The 21,173-nt window shown below is 64.8% G+C and overlaps 2 protein-coding genes across 6 annotated transcripts in view; one reads left to right on the plus strand and one right to left on the minus strand.

Annotated features, from left to right (window-relative positions):
* NOC2L (NOC2 like nucleolar associated transcriptional repressor) lies at positions 1–11,713 on the plus strand. Of its 3 annotated transcripts, none has more exons than XM_081088283.1 (19): positions 3–57; positions 172–324; positions 1,324–1,498; positions 1,584–1,706; positions 2,326–2,446; positions 2,531–2,621; positions 4,205–4,283; positions 4,413–4,523; positions 4,720–4,833; positions 5,477–5,665; positions 5,792–5,931; positions 6,719–6,830; positions 8,279–8,392; positions 8,704–8,805; positions 9,577–9,720; positions 9,802–9,915; positions 10,359–10,491; positions 10,816–10,935; positions 11,158–11,713. In XM_081088283.1, the coding sequence occupies exons 1-19, from the start codon at positions 32–34 to the stop codon at positions 11,265–11,267; spliced, it is 2,271 nt and encodes a 756-aa protein (XP_080944409.1). In that variant the 5' UTR covers positions 3–31; the 3' UTR covers positions 11,268–11,713. The 3 variants fall into 3 exon arrangements, with proteins under 3 accessions (XP_080944411.1, XP_080944409.1, XP_080944410.1); XM_081088284.1 differs by having other exon boundaries at positions 2,329–2,446; XM_081088285.1 differs by lacking the exon at positions 172–324 and having other exon boundaries at positions 1–57.
* Positions 11,371–21,173, minus strand: part of SAMD11 (sterile alpha motif domain containing 11) — a gene marked incomplete at its 5' end in the record, with an annotated part of 18,640 nt that continues 8,837 nt past the window's right edge. Inside the window, 10 exons of one of the 3 annotated variants that reach the window (XM_081088281.1) lie at positions 11,371–12,074; positions 12,158–12,268; positions 12,602–12,726; positions 12,909–13,360; positions 13,441–13,519; positions 13,711–13,826; positions 14,827–14,992; positions 17,205–17,339; positions 17,491–17,580; positions 19,988–20,112. In XM_081088281.1, coding sequence (XP_080944407.1) covers positions 11,808–12,074; positions 12,158–12,268; positions 12,602–12,726; positions 12,909–13,360; positions 13,441–13,519; positions 13,711–13,826; positions 14,827–14,992; positions 17,205–17,339; positions 17,491–17,580; positions 19,988–20,112 — 1,666 coding nt within the window. In that variant the 3' untranslated portion in view covers positions 11,371–11,807. Of the gene's footprint in view, positions 12,075–12,157; positions 12,269–12,601; positions 12,727–12,908; positions 13,361–13,440; positions 13,520–13,710; positions 13,827–14,826; positions 15,037–17,200; positions 17,343–17,490; positions 17,581–19,987; positions 20,113–21,173 lie in introns of all 3 variants that reach the window. The other 2 variants (XM_081088280.1, XM_081088282.1) reach the window with 2 other exon arrangements.

The following is a 21,173-nucleotide window of genomic DNA, read 5'->3' on the forward strand; positions in this document are numbered from 1 at the left end:
GGAAACGGGGCTCACGTGGCAGCCGGTGGGCATGGCGGGGGTGCGGGGCCGCAAGCGGTGAGTTGAGGGTCTGGGGACCGACGAGGCTTCCCCGCGGCGCCCCCACGTGTCCGGGCAGCGGGGCGGGCGCCGGGCTGGCGGCGGTCGTGACTCCGGTGTCGGGGCCCGCAGGCGCCTGGCGGAGCTGACGGTGGATGAGTTCCTGGCCTCGGGCTTTGATTCCGAGTCCGAGTCGGAGCCTGAAGGAGCCGAGGAAGCCCAGGCGCGGGCGGCGCGCGGAGCCTCCCGGAACCCGGATGGGCCAGGCGGGGGCCCCTCGGCCGGGTGAGCGGGGCGTGTCCCCGGGCGGGTGGGCAGCATCCCTTCGTCGTCCCGGCGCGCCCACCGCGGGGTGCGGACTATTCCCGGGGCCTCAGCGTGGAGACCTGGGCACCGACGGCCCCCGCCCCGCACCCTCGGGCTGATTGGTTCTTTCGCCGGTGCTGACCGAGCGGCCCCCCGCTGCCTAGCCGGGTTGGGGCGGGCGTGGGCCGGTCCGGGACGCCCCTCGGGCTGGGTGAGCAGGAAGCGCAGGGTGAGACGGAGAGGAAAAGCGGGAGGGGCGGGCGTCTTGGGCCGAGCGGCGTGAGAAGGTCGTGGGAAGAGGTGGCCATTAGCCAAGGACCCAGGGGCAGGCGGCGCCGCAGGAGGGAGCCCGTCCGGGTGGGCAGGCGGCCGGAAGCCGGTCCGAGCGGGGCGCGGCCCCCCGCGGAGGTGAGTGTGGACTGAGAGGTGACGGAGGGGCCGTCGTTAGGCGTCCCGGGAGCTGGGCCGTCGAGGGGTTGGCGCTGCGAGCGAAGGAATGGCACGTGACGGTGGCACCGCGAGGCACGTGCTGCTGTGGGCGCGGGAGGGGCGCGGGAGGGACCCTGACGGGGCCTGAGGGATGGTCTGGTCGCAGCGGAGGCGTTGCTGGCGGGATCTCCGGACGGTGCATGCTGGGCCCGAGCGCCGGGCAGGGCGACCTTCCACCCAGCGCCCGGAAAGGCCGAGCTGCCGACCACGGAGGTGAAGCAGGGGTGGGCAGAGCAAGTTTGGGGGACCCGGGCTCAGTGCTGTGCTGTCGGTTGAAATGCACCTGCTGAGGCGTAGAGAGAGGGATGTGAGCGTGGACCGTGGGCCCAGGGCGATCTGAAAACCTACCCCGAGATCCCCGCCTCGGCTGTCGGCGGCTGTTGTGAGGGAGCAGGTTAGCCCCCATCTTCCCAGGGGAGGCCAGGAAGCCTCACCCCCACCTGCTGGCTCTGCCCACCCATCTGATTGATGACTGACCCCCCTCCCCAGCCGCCGTAAGGGCCGGGCATCCGAGCACAAGGACCAGCTTTCTCGGCTGAAGGACAAAGACCCCGAGTTCTACAAGTTCCTGCAGGAGAACGACCAGAGCCTGCTGAACTTCAGCGACTCGGACGGCTCGGAGGCCGGAGCGGAGCAGCTGCACTCCCTGCCGGACGTGCTGGAGGCGAGGGCTGCGCGGAGCTGGGTGGGGCCGGGGCGCTCCTGGCCTCGGCGCCCTGCTGGAGCCTGGCCCTCTGTGTCTGGTGCAGGAAGCCAGTGATGAGGAAGGTGAGGAGGACGAGGATGGGGCCTCCAGAGCACCGGAGGGGAAGAAGGGGGACGCCACCCCGGTGACCCTGGCCATGGTGGAGAGGTGGAAGCAGGCAGCGAAAGTGAGAAATGGCTGGGCCCATCCCCCGTTGGGAGTCGGCCCTGACTCGGTTGGGTTACCTGGGACCGTGCAGATGGGGGGTCCCCTTCTCCTCGCAGCCAGCTACCGCGCACAGCTCTTGAGCTCTTCTCAGGCGAGGGCTCCAGGACGCGTTCTCTCCTTCAGTCGGGTCCCAGGGCTCTGCCTGCCCCTTTGCTCTCAGTTTCTCCCTTGGGCTCCTTGCTCCCTCAGGCCTCTTGGGGGCAGGATATGGTCTCTGTGCCTTTGCCAGTTGGTTAAGCCAGGCCCCTTCTTCCGCGGGTCTGGCCGAGGTTTACAGGGGAAGGAAGGGACGGCAAGGGAGCAGTCCAGAAGCTGCGCAGCTGGCCATCGTCCGGATCGGGGACCCTCAGCCCCTCCCCCGCGGTCCCTGAGCTCGGCTCCCGGCCGCCCAGGAGGATTCTGGGCTCTCTCTTTATTCCTGGCACGTGGAACACTGTCCCCCCCTCTTGCCTTGTGTGAGGATGCGGGCGCGGGGTGCCGTCTCTCCTAGGGCAGGTCTGGGCGCCGCTGGCTGCCTCCCCCTCTGTCCGGCACGGCTGACGGCTCCCTCAGCACCCTGGCTTCTGTTGCCCCTTCAGCAGCGCCTGACTCCCAGGCTGTTCCACGAAGTGGTGCAGGCGTTCCGAGCAGCTGTGGCTACCACCCAAGGAGACCCAGCGGGTGCTGAGGCCATTAAATTCCAGGTCACCGACAGTGCTGGTGAGCTGGGGCCAGGGGACCTGGGATACAGGCTCTCGGGTCCATCTGCTGTCCTGTGAGTGGCATCTGTGCCCCTCGTTGCAGTGTTCAACGCTCTGGTCACCTTCTGCGTCAGAGAGCTCCTTGGCTGCCTCCAGAAGCTGCTATTTGGAAAAGCCCCAAAGGACAGCAGCAGGTGAGGGAGGGGTGTGGGGGTGCTCAGGGCCCTGCAGTGGGGAAAGCCGAGGTCTGGGACCTGGCAGTTCCCTCTGGGCCCAGCTGGCACAGAGGGATGTTGGGGAGAGCAGGCTCTCAGCTCCCAGGGCCCGTTGGAGTGGCCCCATCCTTTTTCTTCCTGAGAAGGGAAATTCTCTGCCCAGAATTTCTCAGGGACCACAAACTGCTTCCTTTTGTTCCCCATTTTCCCCAGTCAGAATTCTTTCTCTCTCGCCCCCCCTCCCCCCTCCCTCCTCCCTCCTCCCCTCCCCCTCCCCCCTCCCCCCTCCCTCCTTACCTCCCTCCCTCCTTCTCTTCCTCTGTTCTTCTGTTTCCTCTTTGGATGAACAGTCTTGTTCACTCTCTCCTTGCCCTTTGCCCTGCGGTTGCTGGGTGTGTCTCCTGGGGGGGCCTGGTCGATGCTGGGTTTGAGAACCTTTCCTTCCGCATTAGAGGTAGATCGAGCAGAGGAGCTGTATTCAGAGGAGGGAGGAGGGCAGCAGATGGGTAGAACGGGTTCCTTGGGGCAGAGCGGGCCACACAGCCATTTCGAAGGAAGAAAGAAGTGTCCAGAGAGGCCCTCTGTCATCGCCTGGGCCTGGTGGTGGTGATCAGGCTGGACTGACGGGTTGAGGAGGGTTGGGCCGAGTGGAGGCGCCCTGTCTGACCCGGGCAGGGCGGAAGGGGACAGCAGTGAGTGTGCGGGCAGCAGGTGCTGCATTGGCGGTGCCCTCCCGGGAAGGAGGCCGCTGCACTGCCCTCGCTGGAGGAAGTGGAGAGCACTGCCTCCTGGGCAGAGCGAGCTGCCATGGTGCCCCTGGCCTTTGCCCCTTCATGTACTTCGGCGGGTGGTTTTTAAACATCTTTTTATTGATTTTTAGATGGAGAGAGAGAGAGAAACGTTGATGACAGAGACTCGGCCATCAGCTGCCTCCCACACGCCCCTGCTGGGGATGGAGCCCACAGCTCAGCTCTGGTCCATGGGCTGACATTCCGCCCACTGAGCCACACCGGCTGGGCCGCTTCGGGGGTTTGTTGTTACTAATCCTCACCAGAGGGCGTTTTTCCATTGGTTTTTAGAGAGAGTGGAAGAGAGGGGGAGAGACAGAGAGAAACATTGATGTGAGAGAGACACATTGGTTGCTTCCCGCAGGCACCCTGCACCCCGACCGGGGCAGAGGATTGAGCCTGCAACTGAGGTACATGCCCTTGACTAGAGGAATCGAACCCAGGACGCTTAAGTCCGCAGGCCAACGCCCTATCCACTGAGTAGACCGCCCGGGCGACTGCTTTTTTTAAAGCTTGTTTGGGCCACAGAATACCTGTTTGCAGTGGTGGTGGTTAGCGCCTGGGTTAGACTCCGCGGCCCTCCCTGCCTGTCACAGGTGTGTGCCTCTGGGAACCCTGGGAAGTGGCAGTCTGTCCCTCAGGCATTGGTCATGGCCACTCTTGAGAGGGTCGCCCCACAGGCCCCGTGCCCTGTGTCTTGTGCATGGACAGAACGTGTAAGCTGGGGGGTGTCTAAGGTTTGGGACTCACTCTGGGGTGTGGTGGTCTCTGCAGGGCGCTGCAGCCATCCAGTAGCCCGCTGTGGGGGAAGCTCCGGCTGGACGTCAAGGCTTACCTGAGCTCAGTCATGCAGGTGTGATGTCCGCGGGGATGGGGGGGTGGCGGGCTGCTGGCCACCAGGGCCTGGCCATGGGCAGTGGTCTGGTCCTTCTCTGTGTCTTCATGTGGTGGGTTTGGCGGCGCTGACCTCCTGCTCCCTCAGCTAGTGGCCTGCGTGGCAGAGGCGACGGTGGCAGCGGCCCTCCTGCAGCACATCAGCAGCTCCGTGCCCTACTTCTTGACCTTCCCCAAGCAGTGCCGCATGCTGCTCAAGGTGGGCATTCCCCACTGGCGTGCTCGAGTGCATGTGGCTACCCTCAGCATGCCCCCCACACGGGTCTGCCTTGGGCAACACAGCTGGGCACGTGGGAACAGGTTCTAAGCTGGGGCTGCTTCTCAGCCATGTCCACGGGTGCCTCTGGCTGGACTTGGGGAGGCCGGGGCCGGCTGTGACGTCTCGCTCGTTGCAGAGGATGGTGGTCCTGTGGAGCACGGGCGAGGAGACAGTCCGAGTGTTGGCCTTCCTGGTCCTCATCAGAGTCTGCCGGCACAAGAAAGACACCTTCCTGAGCCCCGTCCTGAAGGTAGTGTGGCCAGCGGCTCCCGCCCCTACTGCCCCATCTGTGTCCATCGGGTCAGGGTTGAGAGGCTGAGCCTGGGGGCTGGCAGGCTGCCTTCGTGGTCAGCACCTCTCACGGACTGGCTCAAGGCAGATCCAGGTCCTTGTCATCTTTCCTCCCTGAGAAGGGGTGGTGACAATGATGGCATCCCTGCCTCCTCCCACTCTTCTGTGGACTGCAGTACGCAGCTCTCCCCTCAGTGCACAAGGGCATCAGGTGTGGAGAGGGGCAGGGACCCTGGTGCCTGACTCCAGACCAAGAGTGGCCTGCCTCGCATGGGACCTTCCAGATCCCCCTGCATCGGCCTGGCAGCAGGGCTCCTCCCTCGCAGGCCCTCATGGTCCCTTTGCTGGCCACCAAACTTGTTCCTGCTGGAGCTCACCCTCCCTTGGTACTGGGCCCGCCCTCTGACTGCAGGCTCTGGGCCCCAGGTTATGGGTGCGCCCCTGTGGGAGCTGAGCAGCAGCAGGGGCCCCAGGGGAGGGTCTGCAGCAGACACAGCCAGGCTGTGCTTCTGAGAGGCAGTAGCTCTGAGGGTCAGACCCAGGTGTCACGGTGAGGCCTCGGGGCCTGGGAGCTCAGGCAGCTGTGACTGGTCTTCTGGCAGCAAATGTACATCACGTACGTGAGGAACTGCAAGTTCACCTCTCCCAGCACCCTGCCCCTCATCAGCTTCATGCAGCGGACGCTGACCGAGCTGCTGGCGCTGGACACCAGCGTCGCCTACCAGCACGCCTTCCTGTACATCCGCCAGCTCGCCATCCACCTGCGCAATGCCATGACCATGCGCAAGAAGGTGTGTGGCCGGCTGGGGCAGGGTCCTTGTGGGGTTGGGAGGGGCACAGCTTGCGGGGGCCTGTATGCATGGTGTGTAGGAGGGGCTGGGCCCTGGGGACCCTGTTGACTTGGGGGCTCCCTGCAGGAGACACACCAGTCCGTGTACAACTGGCAGTTCATGCACTGCCTGCAGCTGTGGTGCCGCGTCCTCAGCACCATCTGCCCCAGCGACACCCTCCAGCCCTTGATCTACCCCCTCGCCCAGGTCGTGCTCGGCTGCATCAAGTGAGTCCGAGGGTGCGGGGACCCCGAGGCCGAGGGGGCAGGGCAGGGGCAGGGGCAGCACACAGAGGCTTCCTGCAAGGGTCCTCTTCCAGGTGGCCAGGCCTCTAGGGAGGGTCTGCGGTCTGTGACTCGGCGACACCCGTGGAGGGGCTGGGCTAGAGCTGTCTGCGGCCTGTACCCTGTGTGGGAGGACCCCCCAGGCTCGGGCAGCTGGGCTTCTGGGTGGCTTGTGCCGTGAGTGCCTCCCTAGCATCTCTGTCCGAGGATGCAGCAGTGTGCATTCTGGGAGAGGGCCACGTGCAGTTTGAAGGGCATTGGGTTTATTTGCATGGGGTTCTTGGACAGAGCAAGTGGGGTCTGGTGTGTGCAATCCTGGGTGTGAATATTGGGCGTGGGTCTCAGCAGAGAATGGAGGAGCTGTGCATGGCCTGGTGGCTGTTGGCCAGGAGGGGGCAGCTCTGTCCTCCTGAAAGAGAGTTGAAAGCTGGGATGAAAGGCTTGAATGAATGATCCCTACAAACACATTAAAATGAAACAAAGTTAAATCTGGTTGGGTGTCCCCTCAGCCCCATAGCTGAGCAAGGAGGCAGGTCCTGAGGGCCTGTGTCCTGCCCTGTTCTGTCAGGGATCCGGTGGGGCAGGTGTGGCCAGTGACCCTGAGAGGGTGATAGGTCCTTGCTGCGGTGGGGGCGCTATGGGAAGGGTCGGGGCAGTGCCAGGAGGGTGGGGCGGGCTTGTGGGATCCCTGGGGCTGGGCCTCATCTCACTCCCATCCTCCTGCTCCTAGGCTGGTTCCGACCGCACGCTTCTACCCGCTGCGCATGCACTGCGTGCGTATCCTGACTCTGCTCTCCGAGGGCACCGGCACCTTCATCCCCGTGCTGCCCTTCATCCTCGAGGTGAGTAGGGAGGTGAGTGGGCGGGGCCCTCACCTGCAGAGCACAGGTGCTGCAAGGGCATCCCTGGTCCTGCCCAGGCTGGTGGCATGTGTTAGTTGGCAAGAGCAGCAGTGAGGACAAGGAAGCTGCCTCGTGGGGTGGGCCTGAGGTTGCCGGTTTTAGGACACAGACCTGGGTCGATCCGGGCATTTGCCCGAGATGAGCATGAGCGGGAGATCCAGGCTGGAAACCCAGGTCTGATCCCAAGGCTGCGTCTGCCCTCTGCACGTCCCCGAGTGTGTGCACGAGCGTGTGTGTCTGTGTGTGCATCTGTGTGTGCGTGCTCACGGAAGCTCAGTGGGGAAAGGCTGTGGTCCAAAGCCCAGAAATCCACTGGTGGTCAGGCCCCAACCCAGGAAATACTCAGAGTTCACACCCATCACCCACCAGACAGCTCAGAAGCTGTGCCTCAGGAAGACACAGGGCAGGTTTGTGGTTGCCCTGGAGCAGGAGGGGGAGGGAGGGGACCTCAGGAACCTCCTCACTCAATGCCCTGAGGCAGCGACAGTGCAAGATTCATGCTTATAGAATGACAACCTCCCCCGACCCCCCCCCCCCCCAAACAGCCCTGGTGTCCAGGGTGAAGCTCCCACTGCTGGCCAGCTCAGGGCTGTCTGTCCTCTGCCTACCATCTCCCTCAACTGATCTCTTTCCTCCTTCACTTTTGCACTGACCCCATCTGGGCTCGCCATAGCTCCGTCCCGCACTCCCTCACCCATGGGTGCAGGCCTCTCCTCTCCAGAGAAAACGGACCACAGAGGCGGGAGCCGAGCTCTCTGCTTCTGGGGAGCCCCAGCCCTTCCCTCCCTGGGTGGAAAAGAGGTTAAGAGCAGCCTGTGTGTGAGATCAGACCAACTCCTTCCCCCCAGGCTGAGCCAGGCTGGGACAAGCACCCTGCCCTCCCGGGGACCACTTTGTTGTCCACACATCACGCTGAGAGGCCAGGCACTCACTCTGTTCCTGGGCAGCCTTAGCCTCCTGACCGGGAGGGCTTCTCCCCGAGGCAGGGCCCGCACAGAGCAGCCTGCCCTCTGTAGAGGACGCAGAGGCAGGGCTGCCAGCTCCCGTCTGAGACCTCATGCCCCTCGGTGTGTTGCTCCTGGGGATGCAGCCCTTGGGGACATGATTGTGGGTGAGGCTGCTGTGGTCCTGGACTGAAGGACTCGTCTCCGGACGTGGGGCCTGGGTACGCCCGTTGGCCAGGGTCCCGCTCTGGGTGGCGGGGCTCCCTTGGGGGCCACCAGAGCTCTGGAAGGCAAACAGTCCCTGCCAGGGGGTCTGTGGGCTGCAGGACTGGTACTGCCTCTGGCCACTTGTCCCTACTCTCATGACGCGTCTTCAGGGACCCAGGGGGCGGGGGTGCAGTGGGGTGTGAGCACTGCAGTCTGATGAGGCTGTCGGTCCTGCAGGTTTTCCAGCAGGTTGACTTCAACAGGAAGCCGGGACGGATGAGTTCCAAGCCCATCAACTTTGCTGTGATCCTGAAGCTGTCTAAGGTCAACCTGCAGGAGAAGGCTTACCGGGTGAGGCTGGCCTCCAGGGAGGGGCTAAGGAGGGAGTGCCCGGGTGGGGCCCCCCCCCCGGATGTCAGAGGACACGGCGGTCAGCATCCTGAGTGACCATGGAGGCAGGAGGCGTGTGACCAGGAGGGGCTGGCTGCCCTGTGGAGTTTCTGCATGGACTCCTGTCGGCCCCCAGGGTCGGGGAACAGACACCCGTGGGCCCAGCCCCATGAGCCTGAGTGAAGCTGTGGGTCCCCACCTCCTCCTGCCTGGAGAGGGGCTGGCGTTGAGCCTGAGGGAGGTGCCTGAGCTCTCCTCCCGCTGCTCCTCAGGACGGGCTGGTGGAGCAGCTGTACGACCTCACCCTCGAGTACCTGCACAGCCAGGCCCATAGCATTGCCTTCCCGGAGCTGGCGCTGCCCGCCATCCTGCAGGTGAGTGCCCGCTGCCCGGCTCCCCTGCCCAGACCCCTGTGACCTCCTGTGAGGCTGACGAGACTGTGGAATCGCCTCAGCCCTGTTGACACCAGGGCAGAAGACGGCAGCCTGTCTCAGCCACAGAGCAGCGGTGGGACCCTGGGCCCTGGTCCGTCCTGGGGGAGTTGGGACTGAGTGGGCTGGTCTCCTGCCTGCCTGCCTCCCCGTGGTCCTGAGTGTGGTGGGGGGTAGGGCTCCCTCAGCTTCCTTCAGGAGAGAGGGGCCGGGTGGGGGGCGGGGACCCTCCCCCCGAAGCCCCTGCTGGCTCTCATGGGAATCCTTCGTTTTCAGCCGAGATGTCCTGTTCCAGGGAGGCCTGTGCCTCCTGGGAGTGGTGCTGCCTGTCTGCATGGCCCTGGGCTGGGGTTGCCTCCACCCAGTGCACTGGCTCAGAGCCCATCGGGATTTGGGTTCGGGTGGGCAAGGCTCTGTTTCTGGGCTTGAAGCCCCAGATCAGCACATTGTTCTGGGTAAAGAGCCAGGAGGTATCTTAGGCTTTGCAGTCCTGTGGTTTCCACAACTGCTTGATTCTCCTTCAAAGTAAAAAACCCACAAGTGTGTAAATGAAGGGACCAGGCCCTGGTTCTCATGTTCTGCCCCCACAGGCATTTGCCCCAGAGCTCCATGCCTCCACCCCTCTACCGCTCTGGGCACATGTAGGGAGTGGGCCCTTGGGTGCATGCAGAGCAGCCCTGTGTGGAGCTGGCTGAGCCCCTCTTCCTTCTGCAGCTGAAGTCCTTCCTCCGAGAGTGCAAGGTAGCCAACTACTGCCGGCAGGTGCGCCAGCTGCTGGAGAAGGTGCAGGAGAACGCAGACCACATCTGCAGCCTCCGCCAGAGGGCCTCCTTTGGTGTGGCCAGCCGGCAGGCCGTGGTCAGTGGGGAGGGCACCCGTGTGTGGCTGGGGCTTGGGGTTTTGCCCAGGATGGGACGTGACCCCAACCTTTCCCCATAGGATGACTGGGAGAAGCAGACCCGAGAGGAGGGGACTCCGCTCACCAAGTACTACAGCCAGTGGCGGAAACTGAGGGACCGGGAGATCCAGCTGGAAATCAGTGGCAAAGAGCGGGTACGGGCTGGGAGGCTGTCGGAGCCTGGGCACGCCCGGCTGGATTGTTCGGAGACAAGGACCTAGCACCCTGCCTATGACTTTAAGACGGGATGGGGGTGGGGCCTGTTGGGGACAATGTCTGCAAGGGTGGCAGGGCTGGGGCTGCCCTGAAGGATGTGACTGTGACCTGGATGACACTCAAAGGCCAGTGGATGGCTGGGGCCTCCTCCACCGGGCGGGTGGCTGTCCAGGAATCCTTCCCAGAGATGCTCACTAGGCTTCGGGAGAAGTGGCCCAGCAGGTGTGTGTTGGGGGGGGTGGGGGGGGGACAGGCACTGGGTCTAGGTGGAGCTGTCTAGGAGTGAGGGTTCTTGCTGGTGGCACGGCTGTGGCTGTGGGGCCGGGCTGGCACCCAGGGCTCCCTGCACACCCTCACCCGCTGCTCGTTTTGGGCCTTTCAGCTGGAAGACCTGAACTTCCCCGAGATAAAGCGGCGGAAGCTGGGGGACAGAAAGGATGAGGACAGGGTGGAATTCAAGGACCTCTTCGACCTGGACAGTGATGATGATGATGCTGCAGACTTCTCAGAGAGAGGTGGGCCTGTGTGGCTCGGCTTGAACTCCCAGGGTTGGGCAACCAGACCTGGTGGAGGGGTGCCTACTCCCACCTCAGCTCCTGTTTGTGGGGGCCACTCTGCCCTTCCCCACCACTTTGCTTTCTTTGGTTTGAGGTGGGCCTCCTGGAATTGGAACATGTGTCCCTAGGCCTTGTCCCTCTCCCCACTACTCTCCAGGGCAGTTCTGAATCTTTTCCACTTGCCCAAGGGGAGGGTTGGTGCAAGGCTGTGAGCCTAGCTACCCACCCCTTGTGCATCTGCTAGTGGGCCCCTCCCATGGGCTCTTTGCCTTGGTCCCCCAGTTACATCTAGGTCTCCTGGAGCTCAGCAGGGGGTAGAGGACGAGGACCAGGATGATGACGACGACGAGGGTGAAGACAAGGACGGCAGCAGCAGTGGCCAAGAAGTTAGCAACTCAGACGGTGAGTGGTTCCTGGGGTCAGGGTGCTGTGCCCTTTGAGCTCGTGCCCAAGGCTCCTCCCTGGGGATGTAGGGCCAGCTGCTCTGTTCCTGCTAGCTCTGGCAGCCAGCAGCAGCGGCACCGATAAATTAATTAGTGCTGTGATTAATTAGTGATGAGTAACCCCCAGGCTGGCTTCCTTCTGATAAAGCAGAATTTATGTAGCCTCGGTGTCTCCCTGCAGATGGAGGCTCAGATGCAGAGTCAGGGCCGGCCCCCCGGGAGCTGTGGCGACTGCTTGCCCAGGGGCCGGAGGATGAACTGGAGGACCTACAACTCTCTGAGGAGGACTGAGGGCCACCATCCTGGTCTGCCTGCAGTGCCCCATCTCACCAGCAGTTCAGCCTTGGGCCTGAGGCCTTGGGGTCAGTGCCCACACCCCAGGAAGGACAGTAGATGGCGGACAGGGCTTTATTTTTACATCAAAGACCAGGAAGTACCAAGCACTGTGCTGATCGCTGGAGTGGCAGCCTTGGTGACTGACACCTGCCTGCATTGTGGAGCCAGCCCACTGCTGCACCCAAGGGTGCTGGGTACCCATGAGGGAAGCTGCGCTCTCACCTGATGTCAGGACGCTGAAATCTCACTGCAGTCTGTTCCCAAGGGAGCCAGGGGCCGGCCTGGCCTGTGAACCGCTCGTCTTTGGTTTGTCTGCAGCACCGGGCTGGATCCCAGGCGTGTGCGCCAGGCTCTGCGTCACCCCCAGAAGTTTTTTAAAACACATTCCTTTCCTCTTGTCACATGTTTTCTTTTTAAAAGTTCTTTGTGTTTTTGCTCCCAAAACCGGAGGGAAAGCAGCTGTGGGGAGGGGCCTTTGCATCGCAGTGGCTGGCACTAAAGGGTGGGCTCCACAACTCGGCACAGAGGCTGGGAGGGGTCTGAAGGCCCTGGGAGCAGAGCCATGGTCCCGTTCTCTTGCTCGGGTGAGGCTTGGCCAGCAGTGGGATGTCCCCCCACAAAGGGTGAGGGGGCCGTTGCTGGGGACGGGGGCTGCTCCCCTGAGGTGAGTGCCCGCTCGGGGGCCCGCAGTGCTGGTGGCTGCAGTGGCAATGCCACCGGAAAGCTGGCCACGTAGAAGACTCGGCCCAGGCGCTTGGCCACCTGTGGAGAGAGCCTGGGTTGGGGGTCTGCAGCCTCGGTGCTGTCCCTCCGGGACGTGGGACCTCCGCCCCCCTGGCACGCACCTGCGCCCGGATCTTGAGAGCAGGCCCCAGCTTTAGCCCCATGGTGGTCAGGAGGTGCTCCTCCGTCAGCAGGGGCAGGGTCTCCCCATCTATCCCCTGTTCTCTGAAGACCTGGTGGGGTGGGAGCCTGTCAGGGCCTGAGTGTGGGAACTGCCTGCTCACCCTTCAGGGTCCCTCAGCCAGGCCAAGGCTGCCAGGTCGGGGTGGAGGGGTGGAGGGCTCAAGGCTTTGGAAAGCGGAGCCAAGAGGAGCTGTTGGTGCAGTTTGTAGGGAAAATATTCATGTGAAAGAAAACGTGGACACGTGCCTGTGTGGAGGGCACAGCACTGCAGGCTGGGACGGGAGCATGCAGTGCCCCCCACACCCTTTGAGGAGGAGAAGGGGGGTGAGGAGAGGCACTGGGGAACAGGAGCTCAGCACCATCTTGGGCAGGTGCCCCCTCACCCGTGTGTACTCTCCACAGCCCGACAGGCCCCCCACGAAGCTGCAGACATCGTCCACTGTCCACTTGCTGATGTCCTCGGGGACAGTGGCCGCCTCCCCATCGCTGAAGAGTCCCCCCATGGCACCTGGTTGGGAGGGGGTGTTACTAGGACTGTGGCTGCCTCTTTCCCAGGTTCCCACCCATCTGCCTTGTCCAAATCCATGACTAAAAGGGCCTTTTCTCCCCTTGGGCTTCCTAAGGAGAAGTGGGGGATGGGTCTCCTCCCACCCCACCCTGTTGAGGGATCTAGAGCATTGGAGTGCCCACCTGTGTGGAAGTAGGGGCTGACGCAGGGCACGCTCAAGGGCAGAGAGGGGGGCAGGGACCCTGAGAGAAGTCCCTTCCGCTCAGAGCTGGCCCCTCCACCTGGGGTGAGGCCCCGGCCCCCAACAGCCAGCATCTCGGGGTCCTCTCCGTCTGAGTCCTTGGGGGGCTCATCCTCAGAGCCATCCTGTACCCAGAGCTCAGCCCCGGTGGTCTTGGGCTCACTGGGCCGGGCTAAGGCCGGGCTGACGCTCCCCTTCCGAGGGGTTCGGCGGGTGGGGGAGCCGGGGGGTCCCTGTGGGGGCAGCGCCAGCCTGGGCGCGGAGCTGGGTCTCAGCACCAGCAGGGCGTCCGCGCCGTCCGGCGGGGGCAGCGGAGCTTCTGGCGTCAGCAGCTGCGGACGGTGCGCGCCCTCCAGCTCCTTCTGCCGCAGCAGCTCGGCCGACATCTCCAACCTGGGTCAGGGGGTGCGGGGGGCCGGGGTCAGGATCAGCGAGACGGGGCCACCTTCTGCCCTGCCGGCCCCGCCACCTACCGCGCCAGGTTCTGCTTCCGCAGGAGCTCCTGCTGCCGGGCGAGCAGCTCCGCCTGGGCCGGGGGCAGGAAGCCGAAGCCTGGGGAGCGGACAGCACGAAGCGAGTGGTCCCGTGCCCCCCAACCGCCTACCCCCGCCCCCGTCTGTCCCTGGCGGGGTTGGGTCCTAGAGGAACACTCGCGGACGCTGGTGGGGCACAGGCAAACCCGGGTGGCCCCGAACGCACGGGTCCCCCAGGACACAAGCCTCGAACCCCCGCCTACTCCTCACCTGGGGTCTGGCACAGCGCCGAGGGCACCCCCAAAAAGGGAGGCCTGAGGTGGGGGCCCAGAGCGATGTGCGGAGCATTCTGGGGCGACAGCAGGGGGGCCGGCTGGGACAGCTCCCTGTGGACGGCAGGGCGGTGAACGCCGTGCGCCCCTTCCATTCCCGGAACGGCCGCCCCGCCCCCGCCCCCGCCCCGCCGCCCCGCCGCCGGCCGCGCTGCTAATTGCGGCCCCGCTGGCGGTCGGAGCGCCAATCCCTTCGGCCTCGGGTCGCGCGCCGCCCCCGCCCGGCCCCCGCTGGCGGCGCCAATTAATCTCGGCGGCGGCGCGGAGGCTGACCCGGCGGCGGCGGCTGCAGCGGCAATTACCGCGGGCGCGCCGGGCCCTGGCCTCCCCGTCCTCGGACCCTGCGCGGCCGGGGGCGGAGCGCAATTAGCGGCGATTCGGGAGGCGGCTGTAGACGGCGCTCTGGGCGGGGGGCGCGGGGAGCGGGCAGCAGAGGCAGAGGTCGCTGCAGCTCTGCCCGCCCCATCACTCGCTCGCCCCTCTGGAGGTCCACCATCCCCCTCCTCCCTTCCTGGGGTCTGCGGGCCGCGACGAGCAACTGTGGCGCCAAAGGCGCGAGTCTGACTCGGTGCTGCTGGAGGCAGTGGCCTCCGACTTCCGGGTTCTGCCTGCTGCCCACTCGCCACGGCCTCCCCCATGGAGTCTTGGCGCCCTCACCTACCTGTTGGGGGAGCCAGGCCCTCAGCTGTCTCAGGGGCACCTGGATTCAGCAGGTCCCATAGTTGCTCAATGGAAAGGGAATCGCCCTTAGTACGCCAACCAGAGGGCTGGTCACCCCCACGCATTCTACCCCAGGAATATTTTTCTTCGGGCCTCTGCCCAGCTCAGGAGGGCATCAGGTCCCTTCTGCACGATAAGCCATGAACCCAGGGCTAGCCCAGTGCCTGGCACATTCAGTCCCCACAGGGCCAAGCGGCTGGGACGAGAGAGTCAAGGTGGCTGACAAGCAGGAAGGTGCAGGCTGCTGCCCTGACCTGCAGAAACCAGGTGATGTCTCCACCCCAGCAACAAGCACAGTGAATATGGGGGTCTCTGAGATGCAGACACCCAGTACCTCTCTGAGAAGGATGGGGTGCCGGCTGGAGCACTGCCCTCTCGGTGCTGAGCCAGGCCCTGCTTCCGACGTTGACCTGTGGACGTGGGCAGGTGGACTTCCAGGCCACTGGGGCCCCTCACAGCTGCTGCTGCTGCTGCCACCTCCTGCCGGACCCTCAGGAGGTCTGGGGGAGGGGGCGACAACAGCAGTGACCCAGAGGGCCCTGGGCTCTCACCCTCCTACCCGCGGCCAGCACAGGGCACTGGCCAAGGACACCAAGGCCAGAACCAGTGAGAGCTCGTCCTCACACTGACCCACAAAGGCCGTAGGGCAAGGGAGACAGATCATTACAGCGCAACAGCCTAACCCTAGAGGATGCTGGGGTGGGAGTGGGAGGCACCCACCTGTCCTGGGAGGGGGGCCAGGAAAGCATTTGGAAGTGACATGGGGATGTTAGTAACCAAACTGCAGTAGGAGCGATGGGAGGAGGGAGGCGAACACCCGGCAGGCATGGGAGGGTGGGGGTGCATGAGTGTTGATATGGACAGTTCCGAGAGCATGGAGACCAAGGCTGCAGGGGCCTGGGGGGGGGGGGGTGCAATGCCCGAGGCGGGGGGCGCGGGCTGGCTCTCGGAGGGCAGTGTGGTCTCCAACGCAAGACTGAGGCTGCGCAGGCGGCCCCCTCCTGGGTACACGCTGTGCACACGCCACCCTGCGCCTGATGCACTCGGCTGCCCACCCGCATCCCTCCAGCCTGCTCGGGGCGGGCCTCCGAGTCCCCCCCCCCCCCCCGCAGCCCCCCGGTGTGCAGGCTCCCGCCGCCGCCGCCTGTTTATAAATTAATTACCCGAAAAGCGGAGGTGGGCCCTGCCCGGGCCGGGTGCCAGCCCGCAGAGCCCAGCCGGCGCGGCCGCCTGCATCGATCCCAGTGGGGCCTCCGCGCCCCCGCGCCCGGCGGCCGGGTTATTTACTGTCGGCTCCGCAGCGGGGGCGGCGGCGCGGGGCCGTGATTGACAGCCCAGCTCGCGGCGCTGCTCCCCGGCGGCCGGCGCCCCCTCCCCCGCGCAGGCCAGCCGAGCGGCCCCAGGCAGGGCAGGGAAAGCAATTAAAAAGGAAGATTTTTAAATTATTAACATTTGGTGAATAATTCAGGCTCTCGGTGCCTCACTGCCCTCGGGGACAGTGCCTGTGTGAGGAGAGGAAGTCCTGCCCCCTCTCCCAGCACCCCCCACCCACCTTCCAGCCACAACAGCCGCTCCGCAGACTGGGGGCTGGGGTCAGGGTGCAGCTGGGCAGGGTGCTGGGTGTGATCTCGCGATGGTGGGTGGGACCCCCAGGCGTCCATGAGAGCTGGGAAGGACAGATGGCCAGGGCCATGCACAGGGTGGGGCACGGGGAGGGAGGACGCCTCCAGCCGGGCTTTTGAGTACCAGTGAGGTTCTCCTGGATCCACCAGGGACGTTCTTAAGGCTGCTGCTCCCCGTCTGGGGCCTCCCCCAGGCAGGCCTAGCGTTCCCTGGAGGAGGCCCTGACACCCACCGTGGCACCCTCCAGCTGGAGGGGAGGCCTGCAGTGTAGACAGGGACAGGACTGCCTGCATGGATGGCAGGGGCATGGGCCCCCACTCCCACTCAGGCTCACAGTGTGAAATGACAGTGTCTGCATGTGTGTGTGGGGGGTGGCCCTGCGGGTGAGAGAGAGTGGGGTGGGGCCGCAGGGGACAAGCAGGTGGGGGGTAGGGGTGGGGCCGCAGGGGACATGCAGGTGGGGGGTAGGGGTGGGGCCGCAGGGGACATGCAGGTGGGGGGTAGGGGTGGGGCCGCAGGGGACAAGCAGGTGGGGGGTAGGGGTGGGGCCGCAGGGGACATGCAGGTGGGGGGTAGGGGTGGGGCCGCAGGGGACATGCAGGTGGGGGGTAGGGGTGGGGCCGCAGGGGACATGCAGGTGGGGGGTAGGGGTGGGGGTGGGGCCGCAGGGGACAAGCAGGTGGGGGGTAGGGGTGGGGCCGCAGGGGACATGCAGGTGGGGGGTAGGGGTGGGGCCGCAGGGGACATGCAGGTGGGGGGTAGGGGTGGGGCCGCAGGGGACATGCAGGTGGGGGGTAGGGGTGGGGCCGCAGGGGACATGCAGGTGGGGGGTAGGGGTGGGGCCGCAGGGGACATGCAGGTGGGGGGTAGGGGTGGGGGTGGGACCCTCTGGCAGAGGGAGGGGAGTCATGCCTCTGCCCACCTCCAGGGAGCTTGCTTATGGGGCCGGGGGTCCAGGGCCTGACCCTGCACCCAGCGCAGCCTTGTTGTCGGCAAAGACCCCAGGGTTTCTTTTCAGGGCGAGTATCAGCCTCCAGGGGCAGGGAGAGCCCAGCACAGGTAGGTGGACACTTGGTAAGGGGCACATACCATGGCTGGGGAGGCCCAGGTGGTAGAGACGCTGCGGGTCCTCAAAGGTGCTGGCCTCACTCAGTGCGGACATGAGCCGGCGGTAGTGATCCTCAGGGGCCATGCTGGGCCCCAGCTCTGACAGCAACAGAGTCTCTGCTTGTGGGGAGCATATAGGGAGGGGTCTCCTTCAGCTGCCGCCCAGGTGGAGAGCTTGGGCATACCCCACCCTGCAGAGGGTCTCAGGTCTGTTATACCTTCCCCGTCCTGTGACCTGCCCCCTCCACCCCCCACAGAGGGCTCCCACCTTGGGGGGACTTGCTTCGAGCCTTCTTCTCCAAAGGGCAGTCAGTGCTGATGTGGGGGGAGCGGCCTAGCCTCTTGCCCAACAGGTCACCTGGGGGAGGGTAGAGTGAGCCCCACCATGTAGCTCAGGGTTTGGAGGGATGGAGATTGAGCCGAGCAGGGAGGGAGAGGGACAACCCAGGCTCACTAACTCCAGCCTCCGTCCCTGCCCAGCCCCAGGTCAGCCCAGAACCACACCCATCACTGCTCAGGGTGTCTGTGGGTCCTGGCCACATGAAGGCACTGCCTAGCCAAGTCCCAGGCCTCCAGCAAGAGGACGGTGCTGGCCCTGGGCTCTGGGCGTGTGTGTGTGTGTGTGCGCGCGCGCGTGTGTGTGTGTGTGTGCGTGTGTAGATGTGATGGCAGATTTCTGGTAACAGCCTCAGGGCAACTCAGGACCCCACAGGCATCCTGCTGCCCCCACCCAGCCAGAGGGTTGTCCAGTGCAAGTGTAGGTCTGCTCAGCACCCTGCCAGAGAGGGAGAAGAGGCTCCTGATGCCACTCCCAGGACAGGGGTGAGGACTGCCCCACACTCTCCCTGCTCAGGGAGGCCTGGGGGTGGGGTGCAGGAGCCGCCCCCTCTGTGACCCAGGGCCACCAGGACGCCTCGGCAAAGGGGCACTGCCATCAGCTCCAGAGCCTAATTCCTTTTCCTTATTCCCTTAATCTGTCATTTTTATCAGCCCGGGAAGTGCGGCGCGATCAATCTCCACTTTACAGCTGACAGAATGGTGCTAATAACTTATTGATCTTGGCCACCTTGCTGCCACTGGCCCGTCCCGTGGCTCAACCCAGGCCCTGCCCATCCCTATCTCAGGGGCCTGGCAGGATGGGGGCACAGCCAGCATGAGGCCCCTAGAGAAGTCCAGTGGGCAGCCCGGTGGCCTCAGGGTCCCAGGCAGGAGGGCTGCATGTCTGACTATGCCAGGGCTGGGTCCACACCCCGACCTGCACATAACCCAGGGCTCTCACCTCCCTGTGACCTGCTTCCCACTGTCCACAGTGGAGCCCCCTACCCCCACCCCTTTCTATGGGGGGAAGGGGTCCCCCATGTGGTGGCTGCATAAGGTCCTGCCAGGGGGTCAGGTGACTAGTCCGCGATAAAGGCCACATTTACGCAGGGACACAGCCTGGATCCAGAAGCAGGCAGCCAACCACAAGGTGCCGGCCCCCCCACACACACACACACAGTCCCCCTGACCTTCCCACTCAGGTGCCGGGGAGGGGCTGGGGCTGTGGGGACAGGATTAGCAGGCGGCTTCTGGGGAAGAGCAGGTGAAGACAGGCAGGTGACCCCACGGCAGGGCCACAGGAACACAGGGAGGCAAAGGATGCTACAGCCCCGAGGAGAGGTCAAGACTGTGGTGAAACCTGGGCCCAGTGCACAGGTGGCACTTCCTGCAGAGCAGGGGTGACCTCGGCACAAAGTGGGAGTGAGGACACCCTGACCCAGGACACCCTGACCCAGGCACGCAGGGCCCCGAGCACCCCTGGCTGGGGCTGGGCACACGTGAGGTGCAGGCGCCCTGCTGTCCAGGGAGGGCCCGCTGGCTCAGAATATCTCAATCATCACGGGCTCCGGAGGCTCCGCCAATCGATGGGGCAATTAGATTTTATCAGCCGCCTGCTCAGCAGCCTCCAGTGCGGCTCCAGAAGCAGCCCCCACCCCAGGGCCTTCCCAGGCACAGGCATGTGGGGGGAGCCCGGGGGAGGGCACCAATGGGACGCTCAGGGGCCCAGGATGCTGGCATCCCCTGCCAGCCTCCCTGAGAACTGCAGCCACTGCTGGAAAATTCCCTGCCCAGGGCTCCTAGGACAGCCAGGGACCCTGCCAGCTCCTTGCCCAGCCCACAGCCCCGCCCTGTCAGCTGCAGCTCACTCTGCCCCACCCTCCGCAGCCCCTCCCTCTGAGCTGCTGCCCCTCAAGAGCCACCCCTCCGAGGTGACCCCAGAGCTTCTGGGCCAGCACCTTCCTACCCAGTCTCCCTGCTCTCAGTGAGACCCTTCCCTCCTGGGACCCCGTGAGCTGTGGGGCTGGAGGGTCTCAGTACATGTCATTCGCAGGCGTGCCTTTCTGAGCCTCTGCGAGGCCCGCCCATCCCTGACCGTCCCTGCCTCCGTCTGCCCCTGTGAGCAGGGGTGACAGAGGCCTCGCTACTCCAAGCCCACCGCAGCAGCCGCCACCATGGAGCCACGGCCTCCGCGCCCCCCCCCCGCCCCCTCCCTGCTGGCCGGGATTAACACAATTACCATCACATGCAGCCCCAGGGGACAGCCAGCCTCGCCACCTCCCTCCTCCTCCGCTGGCCTCCCTGGCTGCCTGCCAAGGCTGCTGGGGGTGGCGGCATCCAGGCCACTAAGCAGACACTGGGAGGGCAGCGGCAAGGGCTGTCCTCAGGCTAAGCTGCTGTGGCCCTGGCAGCGCCCTCCTGGCCCCTGGTACTCCCAGCCTCCTCACCTGGACCACCCAGGCCTATCTCCACGCTGCTTCTCTGGAAGTCACAGCGGCTCTGATGCTCAGGCATAACGAGGTGGCTGCTGCGATGCAGGCTGGATAGGAGGGTGGGAAGGTCGCTCTCCTGGCTGCAGCGAGGCAAGATGGGGAAGGTGGGACCCATGAGGCAGGGTGCCAGACCAAGCTTGCGTGTGGGCGTGTACGGCACCAGGGGACAGCATCTGAGTGCGGCCATGCCTTCTGCACACCTCCGGGGGTGGCCTGTGACCCCACATGTGTGAGCATCCCTGTAGCAGGACCAACTGCAAACAGCTAGCACCTGCCAAGTGTCTGCTGGGCAGGGGAACTTGCACACACACCCCGTAGCAGCTCCGGGGAGGGTCTGTGCAGAGCTAGGCTGGCGCAGCCTTGCCACGCTCTCTCCAGTGACCAGGACTGTGTCCATACCCCCTGCTGGGAAGGCAGCCAGGCACCCACCAGGCAGTATGCCTGCCCCCGGGGAGCCCGGGCACACACTGTCACATGTGTGCAGCCTTGGCTGCTTCAGGGAGAACGCTGCCCATACTATTCAACGAAAACTTGCAACCAGCCATGGACCCCTGATTTCTTCAAATAAGGAAACCAAGGGTCAGACCAAAGGCCAGCTCCTCAATGGAGACGAACATTCATGACACACAGGCACATGCACACTCATGGGAGCCACAGCCCTGCGGACCTGCAGACCTGCAGACATGGACACAGGCAGGGTGGGAGCCTGCTCACCTCAAGGCTCCCAGCAGGACCTCAGCCAGGCCCTGGGGAGGGGGCGGGTGGGCTTAGGGTAAGCATGTAGGTAACTTTTGTTCTCTCACTTCTGTTCCTCAATCCTACATTACAGAACCCCAGAGAGAAGAGGGAGTGAAGAAACCCCAGTGCGACTTGTAGAGGTGGCGCCCCACTCCCTTAGTGATGAAGGGTCACCTGCCACCTTGCAGACACAGTCGGGGCAGGACAGAGGAGAAGCAGGGAGGGACTGCCCCCTCCCCCCCAGCACCCTTGCTCCCTGGCCCACCTGTAACAGAGCAGCCTCCTGGCTGGGCCACTGCAGGGGGACCTCCATGGAGTGACCTGGAACCGACCCTAAACCTCAGTAAATAGCCCTGTGCCCTGGCCTGGGTGGCTGAGCGGCTTATCCGGGGCTGTCCCCTAA

Source organism: Myotis nattereri, assembly GCF_964212035.1.
Source record: "Myotis nattereri genome assembly, chromosome: 3".
NCBI lineage: Eukaryota > Metazoa > Chordata > Mammalia > Chiroptera > Vespertilionidae > Myotis > Myotis nattereri.